Source organism: Bufo gargarizans, chromosome 4, assembly GCF_014858855.1.
Source record: "Bufo gargarizans isolate SCDJY-AF-19 chromosome 4, ASM1485885v1, whole genome shotgun sequence".
Classification (NCBI taxonomy): Eukaryota; Metazoa; Chordata; class Amphibia; order Anura; family Bufonidae; genus Bufo; species Bufo gargarizans.
In genome coordinates this window covers 380,314,633-380,340,157 of record NC_058083.1, presented here as the reverse complement: position 1 = coordinate 380,340,157, position 25,525 = coordinate 380,314,633, and the positions used below count along the sequence as shown (strand labels likewise).

The 25,525-nt window shown below is 47.1% G+C and overlaps 1 protein-coding gene across 5 annotated transcripts in view; it reads left to right on the top strand.

Annotated features, from left to right (window-relative positions):
• Window positions 1-25,525, top strand: part of NINL (ninein like) — a 144,280-nt gene that overhangs the window by 71,600 nt on the left and 47,155 nt on the right. For 4 of the 5 annotated variants that reach the window (XM_044292572.1, XM_044292569.1, XM_044292570.1 and 1 more), the window contains 8 exons: window positions 4,344-4,534; window positions 10,932-11,072; window positions 12,910-13,077; window positions 13,332-13,468; window positions 15,670-15,810; window positions 18,005-18,179; window positions 19,634-19,744; window positions 20,339-20,425. In XM_044292572.1, the coding sequence (XP_044148507.1) occupies window positions 4,344-4,534; window positions 10,932-11,072; window positions 12,910-13,077; window positions 13,332-13,468; window positions 15,670-15,810; window positions 18,005-18,179; window positions 19,634-19,744; window positions 20,339-20,425 (1,151 nt within the window). The remainder of the gene's footprint in view (window positions 1-4,343; window positions 4,535-10,931; window positions 11,073-12,909; window positions 13,078-13,331; window positions 13,469-15,669; window positions 15,811-18,004; window positions 18,180-19,633; window positions 19,745-20,338; window positions 20,426-25,525) is intronic. The other variant, XM_044292571.1, reaches the window with a different exon arrangement.

Genomic DNA, 25,525 nt, shown 5'->3' with positions numbered 1-25,525 from the left:
TGTATTTTTCAGAATGGAACAGCTGGCCCCTAATAGAACAGTACTATCATTGTCCGTATTGCGGTTAATAATAGGACATGTTCTATTTTTTTGCGGACCCATTGAAATTAATGTTTACGCATATGGTCCGCAAAAAAAAAATTGAACGAGTATGGGAAGGAAATACGTTCGTGTGCATGAGCTTTAAGACAGCACCAGCAAAGTGTATTAGATTAGACGAATGTCATGTACTTTTTGCTTTCTTTTTTTTTTTTTTTCTTGTGGAAACTTTGTAGTTTTTACTTCAGGCGCACAGATTTCCGGAGGTACACCTACTTTTATGACTAGGCACACTCCTCAATATGTACTATAAGAGAATTTGGACTAATTTGGACTTCAGAATCACAGGTGCATATCCATGAAGCAAACATAATTATAAAAACAAAATGGCTGCACACCGTTATATATACAAACAATAGAGCTAAGAAATGGGGGTCATTCTAAATAAAAGTGGTACAATACCGACTATAAATGAGTTAATGGAAGCTCTTAGCGCACATATTTGATCAAACGTGTGTCGGGCCCATCTACCAGGCGTCAAGGTGGCTTCCGCAGATGGGTCCCTTACACTAATATACTGCCTCTCTTTGGACTTGTGGAAGCCACCTTGACGCCTGGTAGATGGGCCCGACACACGTTTGATCAAATATGTGCGCTAAGAGCTTCCATTAACTCATTTATAGTCGGTATTGTACCACTTTTATTTAGAATGACCCCCATTTCTTAGCTCTATTGTTTGTATGTATAATGGTGTGCAGCCATTTTTATTTTTTATATAGGCACACTCCTCGTCAGAACTTTGCCAAATCCTCAGGCAGTGCAGAGGGTAAACGGGACCGACCTAAAATGGCGTCCACTGTATTTTGACAAAAACATTAAAAATGCGTAAAATGAAAACAATAAAAATAAAATAATACTTTGTTGTGAATGCGACCACATGTAAAAGAAAAGCAACTGCAAAATGCAAATGCAAAAAGTTCTGTTTGAAACCAGCCTTAGGGCTCCATTAACACATGTAGTCAGGCTTTTTTTTTTTTTTTTTTGGCCGGGGGGAGGGTTTACTGCTTACAAAAATCCATAAAAACATTTGTGAATGTGGGCTGACACGTGACACGAGCTTAAAAAAAAATGCAACAAACAAAAATGGTTTTGCTATGGAAAAACTTCATTCTCTTCATTGCAAAGGGTGAAATCCACTAGGGAGATCCCCAGCATAAGGCCTTATGCACACAACCACAAAACATGGATACCAGTTGTGTGCTGCTATTTTTTTCCCCTTCTATAGAAATGTCCTAAACCATCCGATCCGTAAAAAATATGGATCAGACACGGACCAAAAATATGGTCGTGTGCATGGGGGCCTAAATTGACATGAGGCAGATTTCAAATCCGCACCGCAGGTCAATTTAGGCTACGTCTACACGACAACATTTGTCGCGCGACAGATAGGGCACAACTACACTGCAACATTTTGTTGCACGACAATTTTTAAAATGTGTCGCACTGCAACATGCTGCGACGCAACGGTCGCAGAAAAATCCATCTCAAATGGATTTTCTGCGACTGTCCCGCCGCAGTTGCAGCATGTTGCAGTGCCACACCATGGACTGCCATTATAAAAATTGTTGCGCGACATCAGTGCAACATAATGTTGCGCAAAAAATGTCGTCGTGTAGACGTAGCCTTATGCAGCGTGTGGATGAAAATCTCACCCACTTTGCTGGTACTGTACAATGCTACAAAATTCTACCACGGCAAATCCGCAGCTGTTCAGTCACGTGTGAACCCAGCCTTAAGGTATACTCGGACTGTGCTCTTGAGCTGTGTTTTTTTTTAAAGTTTTTTTGGCCACATAGCAAAAACCATAAATGGTTATACTGAAAATTTGTGCCAAACTGCAAAGACCGCAGCCCAGCCTCAGCATCTGAATCTAGTTTTATGCTAAATCTGTCCATCTGTGCTCTTTTCCTGGATTTAAAGGGAACCATGAAAAAAGCAGTGTAGTCTCGGCATGTTATAGAGCAGGAGGAGCTGAGCAGATTGACATATATTTTTGGGGTGAAAGTCAGTATAAGGGTCCATTCACACGTCTGCAATTTCATTCCGCATTTTGCGGACCCATTCATTTCTATGGGGCAGCACGACGTGCTGCCCGGATCTGGAATTGCGAATCCGCACTTCCGGGTCCGCAATTCCGATCCCGAAAAAAATAGAACATGTCCTATTCTTGTCCGCAATTGCGGACAAGAAAAGGCATTTTCTATGAGAATGCCGGCGATGTGTGGTACGCAAAATGCGGAACGCACATCGCTGATGTCAGTGTTTTTGCAGATCCACAAAACACACACGGAAGTGTGAATGGACCCTTACTTGTATTTCATTCATTTAAATTTTTGCTCATTCTGGACTTTAAAGTCCAGAATGAGCAAAAATGTTAATGAATGAAATACAATTTATACTGAATATTTCACCCAAAACTATATATCAATCTGCTCAGCTCTTCCTGCTCTATAACATGGCGCCTGCAGCTCAGACACCACCTTCTACGTGACAGGTTCCCTTTAAGGTGCGCATACACCTTTAAAAAGCATCAGTCGAACGACTCCCAACTTCCCCATATACACTCGGCAGATCATATGTATGTTTCATTAGGGAAGAGGCAGTCGCTTCTGGCGGCAGCTTACCTCCTGGGAGAACAATACAGACGAGCGCTGAAATTCAACAACCCCAATCCTTCTCTCCCCAACATCATCTGTAGGTGCGGAGCCGTGAGCTGCTCATACACATTAGATTGTTGGCCAGTGAAATTGGTGGGGACGGCAGCAGTACTTTAATGTGTATGACACATCAGCGGAGATTTATCAAAACGGGTGGAAAGCAGAACTGGTTTAGTAGAGCTCCTTAGGAAAATGAATGGCGATTGGCTTTGTTGACCACAGCGACCAGTTTTCATTTACGCCAGTTTTGATCAAGCCCCCCCCCCCTTCCCCTTGTCAACCACTTAAAGGGCTTGTGTCATGTCAAGCATTGGTGACATGTCGCTAGGATATGCCACCAATGGCTGATAGCTGCAGGTCCCACCTCTGGGACCCGCACCTATCTCTAGAAAGGACCGCACATGCCCTTTCATTTCTATGGGAGTGCCGAAAATTGCCGAGTGTGCTGCTTGGATATTTTCGGCATTTCCATAGAAATAAGTGGAGGGTGGCCACGCATGCTCTCTCCTTCACTTTGTGGGCTCCATTCTAGATATAGGTGCGGGTCCCAGAGGTGGGACCTGCAGCTATCAGACATTGAAGGCATGACACAAGCCCATAATGCTCTTTTAGCAATCGGTGAGAGATGGCAGTATGGTGTTTTTTATGGTGCATTCACATCACTGTATGTATTTTGCGGTCTGCAAAAAAAATACTGATGATGTCCATGGTGTATCCTTTATTTTTTTATTTGCGGACCCTTGTAACAATGCCTATTCTTGTTTGCAAAGCTGGACTACAGAACGGACATATGGATGCGGACAGCACAAAGTGTGCTGTCCTTTTTTTGTGGATTTATAGAAATGAATGGGGCCGTGTGCGATCTGCAAAAATGCAGATCAAATGTGGAACAAAAATAAGATTGTGTGAATGGGGCCTTTATGTGATTTTTTTTTTTTTTTTTTTTTTTTTTGGGGGGGGGGGGGGTCTGCATGATAATTAAAGGGGATACATGTTTTACCTGTAATTTCTGTGCCCACAAAAACCTGCATTGCAAACTTGATAATACTGTGGTAGAATCCTGCCATGTGGCACACTACAAGCACATGACAATACATCCTTAGGCCGTATATATATTTACAGGAGACGGCTTTTTTTGTTGTGATTTTGATAATGGTGACAGAACTACACAGTGTTTTATTTTTTTTTATGGCTATTACAAAAAAAAAACACTCAAGTAAATGCACCCTTAATATGTGATCCTAGAAAGAAAAGCCGAGGTGAGTTAAATAAAATCTGAAGTGAATCCACAAGATCTCAATTCATGAAAACCTGCCTGCACATAACAGTAGATACCGTGGGCATCTGCCTCACCGTATTTACTGTGCATGCGCCTCTGACTTCTTTCGATGCACATGATTTTGGATGCAGTGGCTTGTTGACGTCACCGTTGCATACCTTTTGACTCCACTCGACACCTGATGGCCAGTTTAAGTCTAGAATTGTGAGGGTCTTGTCATTATAGGAGATGATGTATGTATATAAAGTAATATACTTATTATATAATATAAATTATAATCATGACGTTCCAATTCTTCTGACCTTTAGGGCAGCTGAGGACATGGAATCCAGGATTTTTTGACAGTCCCAGAAGAATTTCAAATGCTCATTCTGATATGACTGAAAACCAGGTGCGGGACATCTGGGAGCAGCTAGGTGTAGGCCACAATGGCTACCTCAACAGGCAAGAGCTTGCCACCGTGTGTAAGAACATTGGACTTGAAGATCTCTGTGATGAGGTACGAGCAGTTTAATTTTGTAACACATTGTCCAATTGGAATTGGTTATAATTTTTGTATTCTTGAATGGAGTAAAGAGCTTGGCTCCAAACTAGGAGATCTTGATTCTTAAGGTGCATCTAGCAGTATCAACCCTGTCAAACTCGGCATACTGCATGGTAGGATTGATCCTTCTGATTAAAATGGTACCTTCCTTGTGGAAATCTGTTGCAGAGTTCCCAAGAAAAAATACTTTTCTCGTGCTTTTTTCCATTGGGGGACACAGACCATGGGTATAGCTTAGAGGTATTAGTAGGAGGGACACTATGCAAATGAAAGAGCTCCTCCTCCTCGGGCTATACCCCCAGACTCCACCAGGAGGAACTCAGTCTTTGCTTAGTGTCTGGTGAAGGAGGTTGACACTCTCTGATTCTACTCCTTTTTGTTATTTTTATTCTAGATGGGGACACAGGTCGGCATGGCGCCTTCCTGGTCCCCCGTGGAGTGCCCGCCGCCGTCTTTGGGACGTTGCCTGGCTGCCTCCATTTCCCCCCAAGAAGATAAGTGGATCCGGGCTCGACCTGTTAGCTCCGGCATCCCACCAGCTGCTGGGACGCCTGCTGCCTACCCTCCTCCAGAGCACTGTTCTCCTGGATTGGAGTCAGAAGTCTGAAGAGGCGCATCCCTGCTGGTCTGGACATCGAGGGAGCATGCTGAGCAGATAAGTGTTGCCCAATCCCTCCCCCTCCCTCTGTGTCTATTTGTCTGTGGCTACCTGGGTGAGCTTGAAGAAGGATCCTGATGGGGCACTTTCTTCATTTTGGCACTGGAGTACTGGCATCTCTTCCCCCTTAAACTGTGGGCTTCAGCGCTTCTCTCGTCGGGCCTTGGCTGCTGCGCTCCCTCAGCGCCCGCCGGCAGGCCGCTCCTCCACGTGGTGTTTGTTTAAATCACGCGCGCGCTTATTTCCGCGCGCGTGCGCTTATTTTCGCGCATATTTTCGCGCATGCGCATATTTTCACGCGCGCGCTTATTTTTCGTGCGCGCGCTTTTTTCGCGCCATAATGACGCATTCGGGGAGGCGGAGCCTCGGCATGCCGCTCTGACTCTCCTTACACCGGAGACTCTGTTTGCTCATGGCCGTGCAGCTCCTCATCACTCTACTCCGTTTTGTGCCAGGCAAGCTGGTAGCTCAGTGGTACTGCTGCTGCTGCCCCATGTCCAGGCTTTCTGAGTTCAAAGCCCCTTTCAGCCTTCAAAAATTGTTTATATTATTCTAGATGGGGACACAGGTCGGCATGGCGCCTTCCTGGTCCCCCGTGGAATGCCCGCTGCCGTCCTTGGACGCTGCCTGGCTGCCTCCATTGCCCCCCAAAGAAGACAAGTGGATCCGGGCTCGACCTGCAGCTCCGGTATCCCACCAGCTACTGGGTCTCCTGCTGCCACCCTCCACCAGAACACTGCACTCCTGGACAAGGAGTCAGAAGCCTGATGAGGTGCATCCCTGCTGGTCCTGGAGTCGAGGGAGAAGTTCTGCAGGAGCAGATAAGTATTACCTGCATCCCTGCCTTACCCCCCTCCTCCACGTCCCTGGGGGCCTGCGGTCCCCGCTTGGGCATCTGCCATGTCCAGCGCGGCCGCTAAATTGGTCTTAGTCGCCAAGGCAACCATGTCCTTTAATTCTGTGGCGCTAACGACTCTCAGTGGTCCCCACAGTGGGTGACTGACTACGAAGAGGCAGCGTGAGCGGCAGCATCCCACCTCGGATGTCTCCGTCTCTCCACCCCCCTCACCTCGCCGGTGGCGCTTGCGGACTGCTCTTCCCCCTCCCTAGGGAGAGTAATCCGAAGGAGAATTATCCGGCTCGGACGAGCCAGGTCCTTTTTGGACTATAGGGCATTTTCAAATCCTGTGACGCCAACCACCTCTCTAAGTGGTTTTCCACAGAAGACGCCCGACTACTAACAGGGAGCGTGAGCAGCAGCATCCCTCCTCGGATGGCTCTGGCTCTCCCCCCCCCCCCCCCTCGTCTAGAGGCGCGTTCGGGCGACTCTCCCCTCCCTTAGGGAGCGCAAGTCTGAAGGAGAATTTCCGGCTCTGATTAGGTCATGAAGCGGGACCCCTCGCCTAAGCTCTCCACCAGGGTGGCTGACTTAGTGGTGACTGTCCGAGACACCTTTATTCTCCAAGGGGATTCTCCTCCTTCCACTGGTCAGGAGTTCCCCCTTTTTCCGTCCAGGCAGTCGGAGACTACCATGTTCCCGGTCCATGAGGGATTTTTCCGCGGTCATGTCCAGGGCCTGGGGTGGTCTTAATAAGGTTCTCGACCACCCAGCGCATGAATATACTTTCCTTTCCCTGCTGACGGCGAGGAGAGGTGTCTCCTCCCCCTAAGGTGGATCCTCCGGTGGCCGGATTAGCCAATTATGTGGCCCTTCCTGTCTTAGTCAGTTCCTCTTTCCAGGATGCTGTAGACAGACGCATAGACTCTCTTCCAGGTCCTTTTTTCGCTGGCAGCGCGTCCCTGTGACCTACCTTTCACTCAGCAGGGGTAGCCAGTGCTCTCTCGGTGTGGTTACAACACCACCACCAGGAACTGGCGGTACGAGATGCGGCTACTAACACACTGGAGTTGGTTCTCCAGATGTCTCAGGCTTCTAAGATTCTTTGCGAAGCTTCTAGGGACATTGTTTCCCTCTTTGCCCGCAGGTTGGCCATCTCTGTCACTCAGCGCGAAGAGATCTGATTGAAGGTGTGGGACGCTGACGCCTCCACCAAGCGTTCCCTTGCTAATCTCCCCTTTGGGGTTTCCAGACCTTATGGGGATCAGCTGGACGAGTTCATCTCTGCATGCCTTTTGCCGTTTCTCATCTGGTAGGCCGTCGCCTGCTTCCTCCGCTGGGGGTCTCAGGTCGCCCGCAAAGAGGCCTTCCTTTGCACCAGCCTTCCCGGCACTAGAGGGCCCAGTCAGCCCGCCCTGCTGCTCCTAGGCCTATCACATGTCCCGATTGCGGAATCCCACCATCGATTCCTGCGCTTCGCCATTATGGGTCGACACTGTCAGTTTGTCGCCCTTCCTTCGGGTTGGCGACCACCCCGCGGGTCCTTGCCACGGTCCTGGACCGCTCATGGCGCTTCTTCGTACCAGGGGCATTCCTTTGCTGCCCTATCGGGACGATATCCGGATAGAGGCCCCCCTCTCTACCGCAGACCACGGACAGCGTCCAGATCACTGTTCAGACCCTGGGACGGTTCGGCTGGCTGGTAACTTTCCCAAACTCCTGCCTCTTCCCGTCCCAGAGGCTCTCCTTCCGGAGGGTGATTTTGGACACCTCGGCTGCCTAAGTATTCTACCAGCCTTCAAGTCCTCCCAGGTCCAGGGGGCAGTGTCGCATCTGCTGCGCTCCCCGTGCCTCTCCATTCGGGAATACTTGCAGGTCCTGGGTCTTATGGTAGCCTCTTTCGAGGCCTTCCATATGCCCAGTTTCACACTCGCCTGGCGCAACAGGAGATCCTTTACCTTTCAGCGGGTTCGGGCAGCTCTCCCTTGGTGGCTGTTCCCAAAGAACCTGAGGTCGGGGAGTTCCTTTCTCGCATTCTCCTGGACGATCGCCGCCACCGATGCCAGCATCCTGGGTTGGGGGGGGCGTTTTCCAGTCTCGCACGGTTCAAGGAATTTGGTCGGCGGCAGAGTCTCGCCTTCCAATCAACTTTCTGGAACTGAGGGCGATTTTTTCCGCTCTCTCTCTCCTATTGGACCTCTCTCCTTGCGGGCCTCCCAGTGCGGGTTCAAACGGGCAATGCCGCGGCCGTGGCCTATATCGACCATCAGGGCGGGACCCGCAGCCGGATGGTGATGCAGGAGGTGAAGAGAATTCTGACGTGGGCGGAGACGCACGTTCCGGTGTTGTCAGCAGTTTGCATTCCAGGAGTGGACAACTGGACAGCGGACTTTCTAAGCCACAACACGGTGGATCCAAGCGAGTGGTCTCTGCATCCAGAAGGGTTCGAGGAAATCTGCCACAGATGGGACCGTCCGGATGTGGACTTAATGGCGTCCGGGTTCAACAACAAGATCCCAGTGGTCCTGGCTCGCGCCCGAGATCCGGGGGCGTACGGATGGATGCGCAGGTGTCTCCGTGGCAGGACTTCAGCCTCCTCTGTTTTCCTCTCCTACCAAAGGGTCTACGCCAGTTCGAGGCGGAAGGGACTCCGACCGTTCTCATCACCCCAGAGTGGCCTCGCCGCGCGTGGTTTTTCGGACGTGGCTCGGTTGCTGGCGGACGCCCCATGGCCTCTTCCCGACGGACAGGACCTACTGTCTCAGGGCCCGTTCTTCCACCGGAATTTGCGGTCTCTTCGTTTACCGGCGTGACTGTTGAAACCGCCATCCTGATAAAGATGGGGTTCTCGGAGTTCTCAGTGGTTAGGACCATGATCAGTCCGGGGAAGTCTTCTTCCTCCCGGATTTACTATCGTACCTGGATGGCCTTCCTATCCTTTTTTGAGGGTTCGGGGTTCCCTCCCCTTCGGTTTTCCATCTTGATGGTACTGTCTTTTCTTCAGTCTGGGCTTGTGCAGGGACTGTCGCTTAGTTCCCTGTAAGGTCAGGTTTCGGCGCGGGCCGTCAGAGGTCCCTTGCTCTTAAGGGTCCGGTGGTGACCTTTCTTCGGGGGTGGCGCATTCGGTTCCCCGTATGTTCCCCCTTTGTCTCCTTGGGATCTCAATTTGGTTCTGCGCGCTCTGCAGTCGGCCCCCTTCGAGCCTTTGAGGAGGGTCTCTCTGACTGTTCTCATCTGGACTTCCTTGTGACCATAGCTTCTGATACAGCTACATAGCGTAGTGATTAAAGTTCTGGGCTATTATGCAGTGGCTGTGAGTTCACGTCCCATCACGAGCTTTTAAGTCAGACTGGTGTCGGAGCTGGCCGCTCTTTCCTGTCAGGAGCCTTTCTGGTTTTCCACCAGGATTAAGTTGTGCTCCGTCCAGTCCCCTTCTTTTTGCCCAGGGTGGTCTCTCCCTTCCGCCTTGATGAGGATCTTGTCCTGCCTTCCTTTTGTCCTTCTCCGGCTAACCCCAAGGAACGCACTCTGCATTCCCTGGATGTTGTATGGGTCCTGAAGGTGTCTCGCGGCTACTGCTTCCGTCCGCCGTTCTTGGCGCTCTGGATCTGCTTGGCTATTTCCGCGGCTTGTCACGCTTGTGGTGGAGTTCCCCCGGCTAGAATTGCCGCTCACTCCATTGGGGCGGAGGGGGCTTCCTGGGCAAGACGCAGTCGTGCCTCTGCGTCTCAGCTGTGTACGGCGGCCACCTGGTCGTCCTTGCATACCTTTGCAAATTTTTGTCAGTTGCATTCACTGGCTTCGGCTGATGCGGCTTTGGCCGCAGGGTTTTGCAGGCTGTGGTTCCTGTTTGACCGTTGGGGCGTTCCTCCTGGCGGTGCTGATATTTTTTCCCACCCCATGGACTGCTTTTGGACGTCCCATGGTCTGTGTCCCCCAATGGAAAAAAGCACGAGAAAAGGAGATTTTTGTGAAACTCACCTGTAAAATCTTTTTCTCGTCTTTTCCATTGGGGGACACAGCTCCCACCCATTATTCCTGTTGCAGGAGGGGTCTTTAGTTCAGTTTTTCTGTTTCTGGTTGGACCTTATGGCTTGGTCCGATGGTTTCCATGATTTTTTCTTGCTCCTTCTCCTACTGCTTGTGCAACGCCTGAGTTCCTCCTGGTGGAGTCTGGGGGTATAGCCCGAGGAGGAGGAGCTCTTTCATTTGCATAGTGTCCCTCCTACTAATACCTCTAAGCTATACCCATGGTCTGTGTCCCCCAATGGAAAAGACGAGAAAAAGATTTTACAGGTGAGTTTCACAAAAATCTCCTTTTATTCTTTGTGCTAATGAGAGGTTCAGTGCACCAAGGGGTGTGGCCAGCACGGCAAAGCTGAGGGCCTAGGCCCCGCCCCTCCGTGCACCGGGGGCGTGGCCAGCACTGCAAAGCTGAGGCTCTAGGGTCCGCCCCTCAGTGCACTGAAGCTCTCATTAGCACAGAGAATAAAAGTATTTTTTCTTGGGAACACCGTAACCAATTTTCACAAGACTCGTCTCGTGGTAATCAGCAGGGTCAACTCTACCATGTGGTATGTCTGGATTAATAAGGTTGATCCTGATGAAAAGTGCTCCTTAAATTCAACATTATGAGGATAAGGCCACACTAAGTGGACAGAAACCATGCAGTCATCAACTCTGTATATAGAGTGGATTGTGGAGGTGTTGTCTCCATTCAGTCACAATGTCACTGTGAAGCCTTCACTGAAATTTGTACACATTGTACCACGCGAACATTCTGCTATCTGTTTGCTTTCAGGTTCACATACTTTTTACTTGGGTTTATAGTTTGTGTGTGGTTTGTATTTTGTTAGGAACTTGAAGACTTATTTAATAAGTTGGACAGAGATGGAGACGGCAGAGTAAGCTTCCAGGAGTTTGAGGTGGGCTTGTTCAGCCACGCGCCTGTACCTAGTGCCTCCACCCCACTCAAGAAGAGACATGCACTTTACCAGGTGGGTAGATGTATTTATAATTGTGTCTACTGCATGGTGATTAAAGGGGTTTTCCGGGAACTTTAAAACTGATGGCCTATCCTCAGGATAGGTCATTAATATGACCCCCACCAATCAGATATTTTTTCATTTGGTCTTTATTAAAAAATGTCAGCCCCTTTCTCTGTACAGTCTTGAGATTCTCTAGTGCCAGGCTCTGTGTTAATACTGTTTCTCGCCAGGCAGTACAGCTGAAGGCTCCTCAGCTCTGATCTCCTGACCTCTGTAAGAAGGTACAAGGAATCATTGTGGATGATAGGTACTTGTCACCGAGGTTCCTGACCTGAGTGGAGTAAGAGTCGGTTTTTATGTGTCAGCAGCAGTTGCTGTTTGACACCTTGATACTTAGTATGGCTGTAATAGCTGATCCGGGATGGCTCTTACTGGGAGTAGTCAAAGTGCTGGGTGGGTGACTACTCCCCATGTTCCAGGCCAGGTTTTGCCAGGCATAAAAAACAGCCAGCACTGCCAGGTGGGGAGGATTACCTCTGTCTGACAGTGGAGCTCAGGAGATCTGCGTACTGTGATCTGAGGGCTATGCTGGGATCCGTGGCTTGAGCCGGGCTGGAGGGCTCAGACCCCTGTGAGGGCGAGCAGGCCGCCTAATGCCTGCCTGTGGACTTGACAAAGCAGAGCTTCCAACAGGGTGTGAAGTAACACCCAGGAGCAAAGGTGACTGTTTTGTATATGAACTTTTCATGTGTGTGAACGATCACCAAGCAACTTGCATTTTTGTTTTGCTTTCACGTGTGAATAAACACTGATGTTTTGAACCAAGAACTTGTACTTTGCCTCTGTGCTGCACCCGCTAATCCGAACTACCAAAGCGAATCCCTACACCTCATAAACACTCTTATCTTACTGATTGCACAGCTTAAGGCCTCATGCACACGACCGTTGTTCGGGTCCGCATCCGAGCTGCAGTTTTTGCGGCTTGGATGCGGACCCATTCACTACAATGGGGCTGCAAAAGATGCGGCCAGCACTCCGTGTGCTGTCCGCATCCGTTGCATCGTTCCGTGGCCCTGCAAAAAAAATATAGCATGTCCTATTCTTGTCCCTTTTACGGACAAGAATAGGCATTTCTACAATGGGCCGCCTGTTTCGTTACGCAAATTGCAGAAGGCACACGTGCGACTTCTGTTTTTTGCGGACCGCAAAAAATGGAACGGTCGTGTGCATGAGGCCTTAATAAGTGTTTGTGAGCCGTTAGTAGTTCAAAGATGAAGGATTTAGCGAACAGATAATGGCTCAAAGTGAAAGTAAGATGCTATTTTCATCGCTTCCTTAGAAATGCGGGCTCCTTTCTCAAAATAGGTGCGGGTCCCAAAGGTGGGACCTACACCTATCACACATTGAGGGGCATGTCCTAGCGATATGCCCCCAATGTCCAAAATGAGACAACCCCTTTAAGGAAGAACTCCAACACCATGATTGTTACGTGCCTTTTGTTAATTATATGAATATTTTAATAAGTCTCCTGCAAACTCCTTATGACAACACTTCCACCTGTGTTTACTAGCTATTCATAGTTGTCACCAGTGCATTTTTCTCACTGTCCCCAACCTGTGTGCCGGTATTTAAGCCAATGAGTATGTTGAGAATGATGGATTTGACTCGCATTATTGAAAGTTTGGTACATGGTGAATCTGCCTAAACAGGCTGATGACACAAGGCCTACAACTTTAATTTCACAAACTTAGATCAAAGTAATTAAAACAAGTCTTAAAATGATACCGGACTTTAATATGAGCTTTGCAGGAGTTGAGATCACCTGTGCCTTCTTATCTGTGCTCAGCAGGTAGAAGAGAATAGCCATAACACAGCCTCGCAGTCTCTGCTGTCTGGATATGGAGGCTTTCATCTTTTCTCCAGCATTGATGATGGGACAGGTTTTGGAAACCCAGAGCAGATCATGATCATATGGGAGGAGGAAGGGATTCAAGACAGCAAAGATATTTTAATGGTAAGGAGCTAATTCTACAAGACGTTTGCCATGAAACAGGGCTTTCACTTTATGGACACTCGGAAAGTCTGTGATATCTAGGACAATGATTTCTATCCTTTTATATCGGTAATCCTTTATTGTATCTAGTGGTCTCTGGTTGATCTTTTATGCAATCCTATACATACTGGTGTAGTGGATAATTTTATTTTGTACTGTAGATTTTATATTTAATATTTGGAAATCTCTACTGTATAAATATATGTTCTCTTTAGAGCCTGGATTTTAATGTAGAAGAATATGTGAACCTTTTGGAGCTCACCACCGCCTTAGACAATGAATTAATTGCAACAAAAAACCGAATCTATCTTGCTGCCTTGGCATCGTACAAGCATGAGTTACATCACCAGCAGTAAGTACTGTCCAGCTTGAGACTGTGTTGTCTATGATCCTGAAATCCAAGAATGGGGAAGAGGGTTTGTCAAACCCCCTCATTGTGCTGGACCTGCAAAAGGAAGATGACTTACCTGCTTCCGGGCGCCAGCTCCCCGATCCTGTTCCTGCAGGCCTTCGACGCTCCGCTGGGTTCCAGCGATATCAACATCTGGTTTGACATCGCTGCAGCCAATCACAGGCTGCGGAGGTGTCCGGCTCCCCTTGTGATCATTTGTAATGACGCAATGGGAATGTGACACCTCTGCGGCCTGTGGCGATGTCAAACCAGATGTTGACATAGCTGGAGCTAAGAGTAGCTTTGCAGGCCTGCAGGAGAAGGAATGGAGAGCTGGCAGTCGGAGGCAGGTAAGTCATCTTCCCTTTGCAGGTCTGGCAGAATGAGGGATGGGGGTTTGCCAGAACACCCTCACCCCTCTCATTCTTGCACAACCCCTTTAAGTGCCACATGGAGACCTGCATCCTGCTACTGTATGATTGATTTATTATATTGGCATACGGATGACATGGTTCCCCACTCTGGGCCCCCTTTATTAACCTGTGTATAAGGCTTCATACACATGACCATATGTATTTTGCATTCCCCAAATTGCAGATCCGCAAAATAAGGATGCGATTCATGTGCCATCCACATTTTTTTTCCAAACCCTTTCATTTGATCTGTGTGCTTTACGCATCCTTAGATCTGTTCCGGAAAAGGATAGAAATGTCCTATACTTGGCCATAAAATACAGGCCATTGACCCAGTGAAGTCAATCGGTCCACAAAAAATGCAGATGCAGCATGGAAGTCAATCGATCCATGCTGCATCTGCATTTTTTGTGGACCGATTGACTTCACTGGGTCAATGGCCTGTATTTTATGGCCAAGTATAGGACATTTCTATCCTTTTCCGGAACAGATCTAAGGATGCGTAAAGCACACAGATCAAATGAAAGGGTTTGGAAAAAAAATGTGGATGGCACATGAATCGCATCCTTATTTTGCAGACCTGTCATTTGCAGAACCGTAACGGTCATGTGCAAGAGGCTTAAGGGTGAGGTACATGAGAGTGGCACACGTTTGCGGTACGCCCATATGCAGCAACTGAAGGCCACAAGAATTAGCGGTAAAATCAATCAACCATTCGTCACAGCGGTTGGACTGCTGAATTTGGACCGCGTGACTTTACGTAGTTGGGCAATTTTTTTTAAATGGCTGGCTTATCATACTACATTTCTCCTGCTGACATCACTGGGTTAAAAGAATAAGGCTACTTTCACACTAGCTTTAGTTTTGTCCCCAAAAAACGCTTCAGTTTTGTCCCCAAAAAACGCTTCAGTTTTGTCCCCAAAAAACGCTTCAGTTTTGTCCCCATTCGTTGTCAATGGGGACAAAACTGAACTGAACAGAATGGAATACTCCAAAATGCATTCTGTTCCCTTTAGTTGCGTTCCCACACCGGAGAGCAAACTCCAACATGTTGTAGTTTGCTTTCTGTCCTGGGATGCGGAGCGAGACTGATCCGGCATGACCCCCCCCCCCCCCCCCCCCAATACAAGTCAATGGGGATGGATCCGTTTTCTCTGCCACAATAGACTTTCAATGGAGTTCATGACGGATCCGTCTTGGATAATACAACCGGATCTGTTCATAACGGATGCGGATGGTTGTATTGTCAGTAACGGACGTGTTTTTGCTGAACCCTGCCGGGTCCAGGAAAAACGCTAATGTGCAAGTAGCCTAAAAGAAGCATTACTCACCTCACCAGTTTCCTGCCGCTGCTGTTTTGACACTCGCTGGGTCCTTACTGGTCTCCGCTTGACCACTCAGCCAAGCACTGTCCGCAGTGGTGACCTGACTCGGCCAGTGATTAGCTGTGTGGGCATTTGTGTGTCAGGACTGGACGAGGAAGCATAGACCAGGGGGAGACCTGGTAATGGCAGAGGTGGGGGGTCAGTGAAATGCTTGTGTGTTTTATATATATATATATATATATATATATATATATATATATATATATAATTTTTTATTTAATTTAATTTTTTCAAACCCATTCTACCCCTTTTCTAAACGTTTCATCCTGCTGCACAACCCTGATAAAGTCAGAGACTATAGGAGTCAATTTTAGCTGTAACTAGAATTTTTTTTTTTTTTAAACATTAACCGTATTGTTTGCAGCAGCCAAATTGAACAGGTAACTAAAGAGAGAGACAAAGTTAAACAGGATCTGGATAGAGCGGAAAAGAGGAACCTACAGCTGGCTGATGAGGTGGATGACCATAACTCTGTGATGGAGAGTCTCAATGAGAGCAAGATCAAGTGAGTTGGACTGAAGAGCTAGCACTCCCAAGTATTTGTAGTGCAGTGATGCTATACCTCCTGTGTCCTTTGTTACTTCCTATCTAGACTGTTGGGTTTTGTTTGCATCCCTAATTTTTCTTGTTTATGTCTCATCCCAGGGATGTACATATGATTTTATAGGGGCCCCGTTACAAAACTTAGTACGGGGCCCAACTCACCACTGAGAACTCAGACAAAATGTACAAAATTGTTCACTGTAATTTTATAACAGATCTACAGGGGGATAGCTGATGGCGGTGAGCTATTATCTCTCCCCAGTGCAGCAGTCAGCAGTTTTATCAATAGGGTGCACTCCCTGACTTAGGCTAAGCACACCAGGTCTCACCTTTTTTTTGGCGCTTTTTTTAAATTATTTTTTTATGTAGAACAATACGACTCATGAAGCCTCACCATTTTTACTTGATTTGTATGTTGTGTATGTGTTTCATTAATATATGCCCTCATTCAGAACACCATATTTTTATGTATTTACCCCAAACAGCTGCCAAAAATACAATGATAAACCTCCCCCATATAGCCCTAAATACCTGTTTCCTTTACACAGTACATGGTGAAATTAAGTGCCTGCATCCACCACTTGGGGGAGCTCAGTGCATATGAATTTATACAGCTACCATTGAACACAATAGAAGGTGTAAAATATGTAAAAAATTAGTGCTGTATTTCAGGAAGTAGGAGTATTATGACACCGAACCTCATATCAGTGTCATGGCCTCCCTCATAAATATTGAGTGTTTAGGTGTCCTACCATAGAGGTAGTGCATGAGACTATGGTGCCTGTGGTACAGGAGGGACTGGCACTGACCATAGAGGTAGTGCATGAGACTATGGTGCCTGTGGTACAGGAGGGTCCAGCACTGACCATAGAGGTAGTGCATGAGACTATGGTGCCTGTGGTACAGGAGGGTCCAGCACTGACCATAGAGGTAGTGCATGAGACTACGGTGCCTGTGGTACAGGAGGGTCCGGCACTGACCATAGAGGTAGTGCATGAGACTACGGTGCCTGTGGTACAGGAGGGTCCGGCACTGACCATAGAGGTAGTGCATGAGACTACGGTGCCTGTGGTACAGGAGGGTCCGGCACTGACCATAGAGGTAGTACATGAGACCACGGTGTCTGTGGGACAGGAGGGTCCGGCACTGACCATAGAGGTAGTGCATGAGACTATGGTGCCTGTGGTACAGGAGGGTCTGGCACTGGCCATAGTGGTAGTGCATGAGACTATGGTGCCTGTGGTACAGGAGGGTCTGGCACTGACCATAGAGGTAGTGCATGAGACTATGGTGCCTGTGGTACAGGAGGGTCCGGCACTGACCATAGAGGTAGTGCATGAGACTATGGTGCCTGTGGTACAGGAGGGTCCGGCACTGACCATAGAGGTAGTGCATGAGACTACGGTGCCTGTGGTACAGGAGGGTCCGGCACTGACCATAGAGGTAGTGCATGAGACTACGGTGGCTGTGGTACAGGAGGGTCCGGCACTGACCATAGAGGTAGTACATGAGACCACGGTGTCTGTGGGACAGGAGGGTCCGGCACTGACCATAGAGGTAGTGCATGAGACTATGGTGCCTGTGGTACAGGAGGGTCTGGCACTGGCCATAGTGGTAGTGCATGAGACTATGGTGCCTGTGGTACAGGAGGGTCTGGCACTGACCATAGAGGTAGTGCATGAGACTATGGTGCCTGTGGTACAGGAGGGTCTGGCACTGACCATAGAGGTAGTGCATGAGACTATGGTGCCTGTGGTACAGGAGGGTCCGGCACTGACCATAGAGGTAGTACATGAGACTACGGTGTCTGTGGTACAGGAGGGTCCGGCACTGACTTGCTTTCCCTGTAACATCGTCACTGCAGCTTCTTGCTTGCTGTGTATGGTACATATTGATACACCTCCCATTGTCTTCAGTACGACCTGTATAAACCTATCTGCATTTCTCTGTCTTTAGTGGAGGCCACTTGTAGCCAAAATAATATAAATAGTCAAATCAGAAGGAACTGGGTTGGAGTTTATATCTTAAAAATGGAATTATAATCATTCATTTTAATAAAGTCTTCGTGGGGCTCTTAGAGGTGGATGGGACTTTCAGGGGCCTGATAATTTTTGTGTGAACCCCTGATGTGTTATGTCTTCTAATATACTACACAGGGATTTGGAGCAGGAGTACAAGCAGCGCCTTTCCACAGTACGCACAGAACTGGAAACGGAGAAAGATCATTTTCTGCAACAGTATGAACAACAAAAGAAAAAGCTGGAGACGGATCTTGCTAATTTCCAGATGGAAGAAGCCTATCTGAGGGAAAAACTGAACTTGTCTATAAAGGTAAGAAATCCTTTACCCTTCCATGGTTACTGGAAATTCTCTTATGTTCTACAATGTGGGAATGGCTGTCCTCCTCAGCTTTTCACCAGGAAAGCAGCGGATCCTCTCTTCCTCTTTACTAGTCACTTGTCTGCACATTTTTAGTACATCCTAACAATACTTCAATATATTCTGAGCAGCCAAATGTACCTGTTGATCCTCATAATCCGCCATTCTGAAATTTTATTTCTCTCGCTTACATGACGCCGACATATTCTGCAGCGCTTTACAGACATTGTCGTTAGTCACTGGGCTGACAATTTAGCTTTCCTGGAATCCAGGGAATGTGGGAGGAAACCGGAGAACCCGGAGGAAACCCACACAAACACAAGGGGAACATACAAACTCCATGCAGATGCTGTCCTTAGTTAGATTTGTATCTGTCATGTATTCACTTGCCTTGCTGTGGCTGCACTGCCGGCATCACTCTGTTGCTGCAGCAGCCAGGCCTGCTGACAGTGGGGCTGATCGACCTATCAGGTTGCAGGGATGGCAGGGCCAGTCAGGCTTGGCACCAGCTCACCTTAGTTGCCTGTGATTGCTCTGCTTAAACTCTCTAGCATGTACTGTACTATTGTTTGGATTCCTGGTATTCCGACTTTTGGATTGTCCCTGACCTTGCTCCTGACTACCGATTCTCTGACATTCTCCTGGCACTGACCCTGTATGTTTTTTGACTCTGTGTTTGTATCTTGTGTTGGTTCTGACATATCTCTCTGGTTTGGACTCTGGCCGGATTTAGACTTTGCTTTTGGATTCTGATATGGTCCTGGTTTTGGCCGTCTGGTTTTGACCTTTTTCTGTCTGACTTCTCTTTTACCCCAGGGCTGCACTGTGCCCTATCCAGGGTGACAGTACCCAGGACCTCATCGCTGCAAGGCACCGGTGGTAACCACTGAGCCACCAGAAAAGGGCAAATATGGCATGGATGTCCTTGTCCCTAGAAATTTTTCTCTGTGAAATAATAACGTGAACCCCTGATCAAATGCTGATTGTCTTCAAGGGAAAGTGACAGTGAACCAGCACCTTGAATGCATCAGATGCTGTCTATATTACTAAGGCTGGGTTCACATCTTGCCTTTGGTATCCCAGCAGTCTGTCCTGACATAGGAGCAGACTACCGGATTTACCATATTGCATAGCCGCACACCGCCAGACCCTGCCAGATCCCCATTCACTATAAGGGGATCCAGCATAAATGCCTGCCTTCTACTGAAAAAATACTGCTGTATGAAGGCAGTGCTCGGCGGTGTCCGGCTGTGCTGGATATGTTAATTCTGGTGATTTGCCTACTCTGAGCACATGGTGACCCCATTGAATACATCCTGATTTTTAATACAACCCTTTTTTTTGTAATGTTTATTGATTTACTGGGTTTGCTTTTGCTCTACATTCTCTGTTATATTGTATTACAGGAGAACAGCAGGTTACAAAAGGAAATGGTCGAGATTGTTGGAAAACTGTCAGAATCGGAGCATCAGGTGATAAAACTACAAACAAGCATAGATAACATCCTGAAGGAAAAGGTAATGCTGCACTAGTTTTATAATATACCTGTATATACTGTGTCTATGGCCGCAAAGCCATTAGTTTGGTAGACAAACCACAGTCCCAAACTGCAGCCAAAACTGCACAAGAATAACATTACCTAAATAGCAGCCAGATTATGGCACATAGGACTGTGTCTCCATTTCAACTCCATATCGGTTTTAAAAAATCATTAGGCCTTGCTATCGGGTGTGATCCCCTCTATAGACGCCCCTGTTTTAGGGCTCATGCACGGTCGTGGCCGTATTGCTGCCCGCAAACAGCGGATCCGCAATACACGGACACCGGCCGTGGGCACCCTGCATAACGGAAGCGGACCCATTCCCCCATGCACACAGCTATGCTGGGTATTGTAGCTTTTCCCAATCAGATGTTCAGCCTGTAGGTGTATGGAGCAATATAAATAACGAGGAGGCTACCCCACGCATTGGGCCCTGCGACCCCTTCAAATATCTCAACGGCAGATTTTTATTCTAATCCCAGAAAAACCCTTTCATCTTTATAAATCCCTTTTGGTACTGTGAATGAGATATATCAAACCTGTAAAATATATAACTGTGCTTGTGTAACAGAGACTGGCCGATCCTCAAAGCGCAGAGCTATTTACTCAGGAGGAGAAATTTGCAGAGATCATCAGGCAGTATGAAATACAATGCCGGGTGAGTACAGGTGATTTTATTTTTGGTGTGTTTTATCATTCCGTGCAGTTAATAATTATCATATTTATGGTTTAATAAAACTTTATTAGCAAAATCAAAGTAAAATCTGCATACACACAGACCATACAGACTAGTATTAGAAATCTATAGCATGAAGATGAACCTGTACATAAAAAGGACTGTACAAAGTTTGGCAAGTAAGTATGATTATAATAATCACTAAAAAAGAAAACATACAAATAATCTAAAGACACAAAAACATAAAAGACAGAACAGAGCAACACACCACTACTGAAACAAAAGAAAAAGGGAGAGGAAAGAGGATAGCACGTAAGGTGACCATAAAGAAGAAAGTGATCGGAATATACTACATACTATACTATGGTGCCCAAAAGGAACCTAATAGGGATTAGGGGGACCCAGCAACCAAGCTGAGGTAAGTTACAAACAGACGTCCCAAGTAACCCCTGGGTGTGAAAGAAGTCAGTCAGAGCTGAACAAGATATCAGTAGCAATCTCCTCTTTCATGTGCATAATGTATTTCAGTCTCTACTCATTGTCCTGTGGAGGGGTCACAGTATTGCTATTTCCTTCTCAGATCCTTGCATACCTCTGATCATCTCTTTGCAGGTCTGAGCACCATATTGTACTGAGTTATAAGGCCATGACATTTTGAGTAAATTGGTAGATAATTTTTTATATTTTTGCGCATTTTTGCGCATCCAAAATGTAATGATAAAAAATAATAATGACACTATAGCAAAGATTATCAAGAGATAAAAGCGTTGCCAGCAACATACCAATATACAATATACATAGATTTTAAAATAACAGAATATTCTGCTTTTCACACTACTTCAAAGGGAACATATCAACATGAAAATACAGGAGGGCCATGTTATAGAGCAGGACGAACTGAGCAGATTTATATATAGTTAAATGGGAAAAGATTCAGTAACTTGTAATGTATTTAAACTAATGCTCTTTCTATGTGAAGGAGGGCGGTCCTACCTACTGATTGACAGCTATCCCTGTGTGCTCACTCACACTGAAGTATCTGTCAAACACTGATAGGACCGCCCACATGACTAAGGTCAGAAAGAGCAGAGCTTGATCAAGCTGCTCAGATCCTCCTGCTCTATGACATGCTGCCTGCAGATAGGACTCCATTTTCATGGTAACAGGTTCATGTTAAATGTTGTATCACTAATGACCATTTCCACAGCATCATATAGTAAACCTCCCCCGAGCCTTAACCCCGTCCCCCAACCCTTGGAACATTAAAAAACTAAAACTACTCATTAAACAAATGAGCCACTTAAAGGGTTTGTGCCATGAAACATATTCTACATTTTTCTAAACCATCACCTGGATCTGAATGCTTTTGTAACTGCATGTAATTAAAAATGTTATGACCAGAGGGTGAGAACCTGCTGCCCCACATGACCAACTCCCTCTAAGGACAATGTCTGAGCACACCCCGCGTTCTTCACTCGATACCTCTAATGGTGGAGAGAGATTTTCCCGAGGGGTGTACAAGGTCTTACCTCAGAGGGGAATTAGAACATGAGGGAATTGGGACCAGAGTGTGAACCAGCTGGACTGACCTCCAGGTGACACAATACACCCAGTGGATGCTGGGAGGCCAGAAGCTGATCAGATGAAAGTGTAGTCAGGGTGCGAAGGCAGAAGTCAGGGCAGGCAGCAATCAGACAAAGTCCGTAAAACGTAATCCAAAGTCTGATACACAGAATGACACGAACCAAAAGAAAGCTCAAACAGGAAACTAGACAGGTTAGGAACCTAAGTTGCTCCAATGCCTTCCTGTAGAAGAAGGCATCTTTAAATACCTCCTGCAGACCAGCTATAGGCAGGGGAAGAGAGAGAGCGTGCGCAGGCTGCCTTACATAAGGAGGAGAGACATGCTCGCACACACCCTAAAAAGGAACTCTGAGCCAGCGTGCAAGCTTCTCTCAGAGCCAGGAGGTAAATGCTGGTGGCAGGAATGCAAACCAAAGCTAAGAACCCCACTGCCTGCGCCTATCAGCACAGCATGCAGCAGCGGGAAGGAGTGAAGAAGCCCAGCGCCTGTACCTGCGTGTGGGGACAGAATGGCAGGTACGGGGATTTATCATAGCCACTGAGTTATTCAATAAAATGTGTCTGTATAGCCTGCCTGCTGTTCTTTTCCTTATTTCTTGTCCACTTCGCTGAGGTGGTCGCACACGCACAGTTTAAACCTTCAACTGCCACTAGCCAAATCTTCTGTTAGAGGCTGGGGGCAATGTATGGGGAGATCTCTGGGTCCATCTGAGGTACAGGGCTGGTTCTAACTTTGTTAGAAAGAGATTGTCATGTACTATATGATGTCTGCTTTTTACATCACTCATGGCATAACCCCTTTAAGTTATTTGTAATCTACATAGTGTAGCCCTTAGATTTTCCATATTGTGCCATGTAGTGCACTACAAAGGCTCCACGAGATCTTCAGTTTCCACATGGTCCAATGTGTGCCCAATACATGATTTACACTTAAGTAACCTTCCATTGTCTCTCTCTTTTTGTCATTCTTTGTCTGTTTTGTCTATGAACAGAAGATGCTGAAGTGTTACCTTAAATGTGTCTAAAGTGGGCTCCTGTTGTAGGCAATGCCATGGAATGCATGGTACCCCTTAGTCTTCTGTATATATCTGAGAGCGAGTCCATCCTCTCTCCAAGCCATCACATTTGCCTACCTTTTCTACCTCTTCAAAGTTCCATATTTGGGATTTACAAATATTTGTAATCTGCAAATGTTGAAAATAACGACAAGAACCCAATTCAAGTTTTTCCCAAAATTTCGTTCCAGTATAATAATTTGGATTCTGGCAATTTTAGTACATCTTTTAAATCTGATATTTGCTTGCCTGTGGAAAAGCTGGAAGATGCCAGAGTAGCATAAAGTTACAGTTAAAGACCAGCATGTTATACCACGTATGTACTGTTTTTCCAAGAGACTATATTGTCTTTCAGTATGAGACTATTTTTTCACAACTTGGGAGATCTCCAAATTTTGTGTACAACAACCCTCTCAGGTCCCATGGCGCTATCACTGCCTTTTCCAATTGGAAAAGAGATCTGTGCCTAAGATCCAGTCCCTCACCTGAAGAAATAACGCTGCCAGATTATGTCCTTCTATACAAGGCACCCTCCCACTACTGTAGGCAAAACGTAGCATATGCTAAATGGCGTCTTTTTCCGCCAAAGAAAAGAAATAAACGCAGACTGCAATTTTCGCTGGTCAGCGTGTCTCAGAAGAAGTGGGATGGTTTGCAGAGGGAAAAACAGTGTCACAAAATTCGTAATTTTCAGTAAATGTACCCTTCCTAAGAAATAAATTGGAACATTTGCCCATCTAAGGCTACTTTCACACTAGCGTTCGGGGCTCCGCTTGTGAGTTCCGTTTGAAGGCTCTCACAAGCGGCCCGGAACGCATCCGTACTGCCCTAATGCATTCTGAGTGGATGCGGATTCGCTCAGAATGCCTCAGTCTGGCACCGTTTGACCTCCGTTCCGCTCAGCAGGCGGACACCCGAACGCAGCTTGCAGCGTTCGGGTGTCCGCCTGGTCGTGCAGAGGCAAACTGATCCGTCCGGACTTACAATGTAAGTCAATGGGGACGGATCCGTTTGAAGTTGACACAATATGGCTCAATTTCAAACGGATCCGTCCCTCATTGACTTTCAATGTAAAGTCTGGATGGATCCGTCTGACTAACTTTCAGACTTAGAATTCTGAACGGATCCCATTATCTGCATTATAGGAGCGGATACGTCTGTGCAGACCCAGACGGATCCGTTCCGAACGCAAGTGTGAAAGTAGCCTAATTCTTGGATTGCTTTTTGAATTAATGGTGTAACTGAGAGACTAGAAAGAGGATGGACTCAAGTATATACGTATGTGCTATTTCCACTTGCATAGGTTCTCCTCCTTTGATTCCATCTTTCACTAGATACATTAGCTGACATTTGGCTGCATTGATTTTGTACCCTTCAGAAGTACCAAAGAGGGACCTTTACTCCCTCGCCCGTCATTTAACATTCCTATTAAGTTTTCAAATTGGATGTATAATTTTTCTGCTTGTCCTGCCCTTAAAGGGGTTGTCTCATCATGGACAATGGGGGCATATCGCTAGGATATGCCCCCATTGTCTAATAGGTGCGGGTCCCACCGCTGGGACCCACACCTATGTCGAGAACGGAGCCCGGCAATGTGGGGGCTGGAGGACTACGGTCCAGCCAACACGAAGCCGACTCCGCATAGAAGTTAATGGGAGCGTGCTGCGCATTTGCGGCTCCCGCTCCCATTCATTTCTATGAAGCCGACGGAAATTGCCGAGCCAGCGCAGTGCACCCTCCTTTGCTTTCGGGGCTCCGTTCTCGATATAGGTTCGGGTCCCAACAGTGGGACCCGCACCTGTAAGACAATGGGGGCATATCCTAGCGATATGGCCCCATTGTCCATGAAGAGACAACCCCCTTTAAGGGGGTTGTCCACTTTTGTAATATTGATCACCTATCCTCAGATTAGGTCATCAATATCAGATTGGCAGGGGTCTGACTGCCAGGCACCCCTGCCGGTCAGCTCTTTAAAGAGAACGTAGCACTTGTACAAGCGCTGACTTTTCTTCACGGTTTACCTGCTGGCTGTCAGCGTTGCAGCAGTGATCAGGTGTAATTACAACTTTGCTGTCCGCACTCACTTCAATGGGACGGCTTAGCTGTAATTACAGTTGCTCACTGCCGCTATGTTGATGGCTAGTAGGTAAACATTGAGGGGAAGGCAGCGCTCGTACCAGCGCTGCTTTCTCTTCAAACAACTGATCGATGGGGGTACCCGCAGTCTGCTCCCTGCCGATCTGATATTGATGACCTATTATCAGTATTATAAAACTGGAGAACCCCTTTAAGTGCACTAGAGAACAAACTGGGATGGCTGGCTGCTGCTTTTCCATTTGCCAATATTTTATACATTTTAGCGCCTACCATATATTTTTCATGGGCACCACAAATGCCCCTGTAGGAAAACTAATATTCATCTGCTGAAAGTACCGATTTAAGT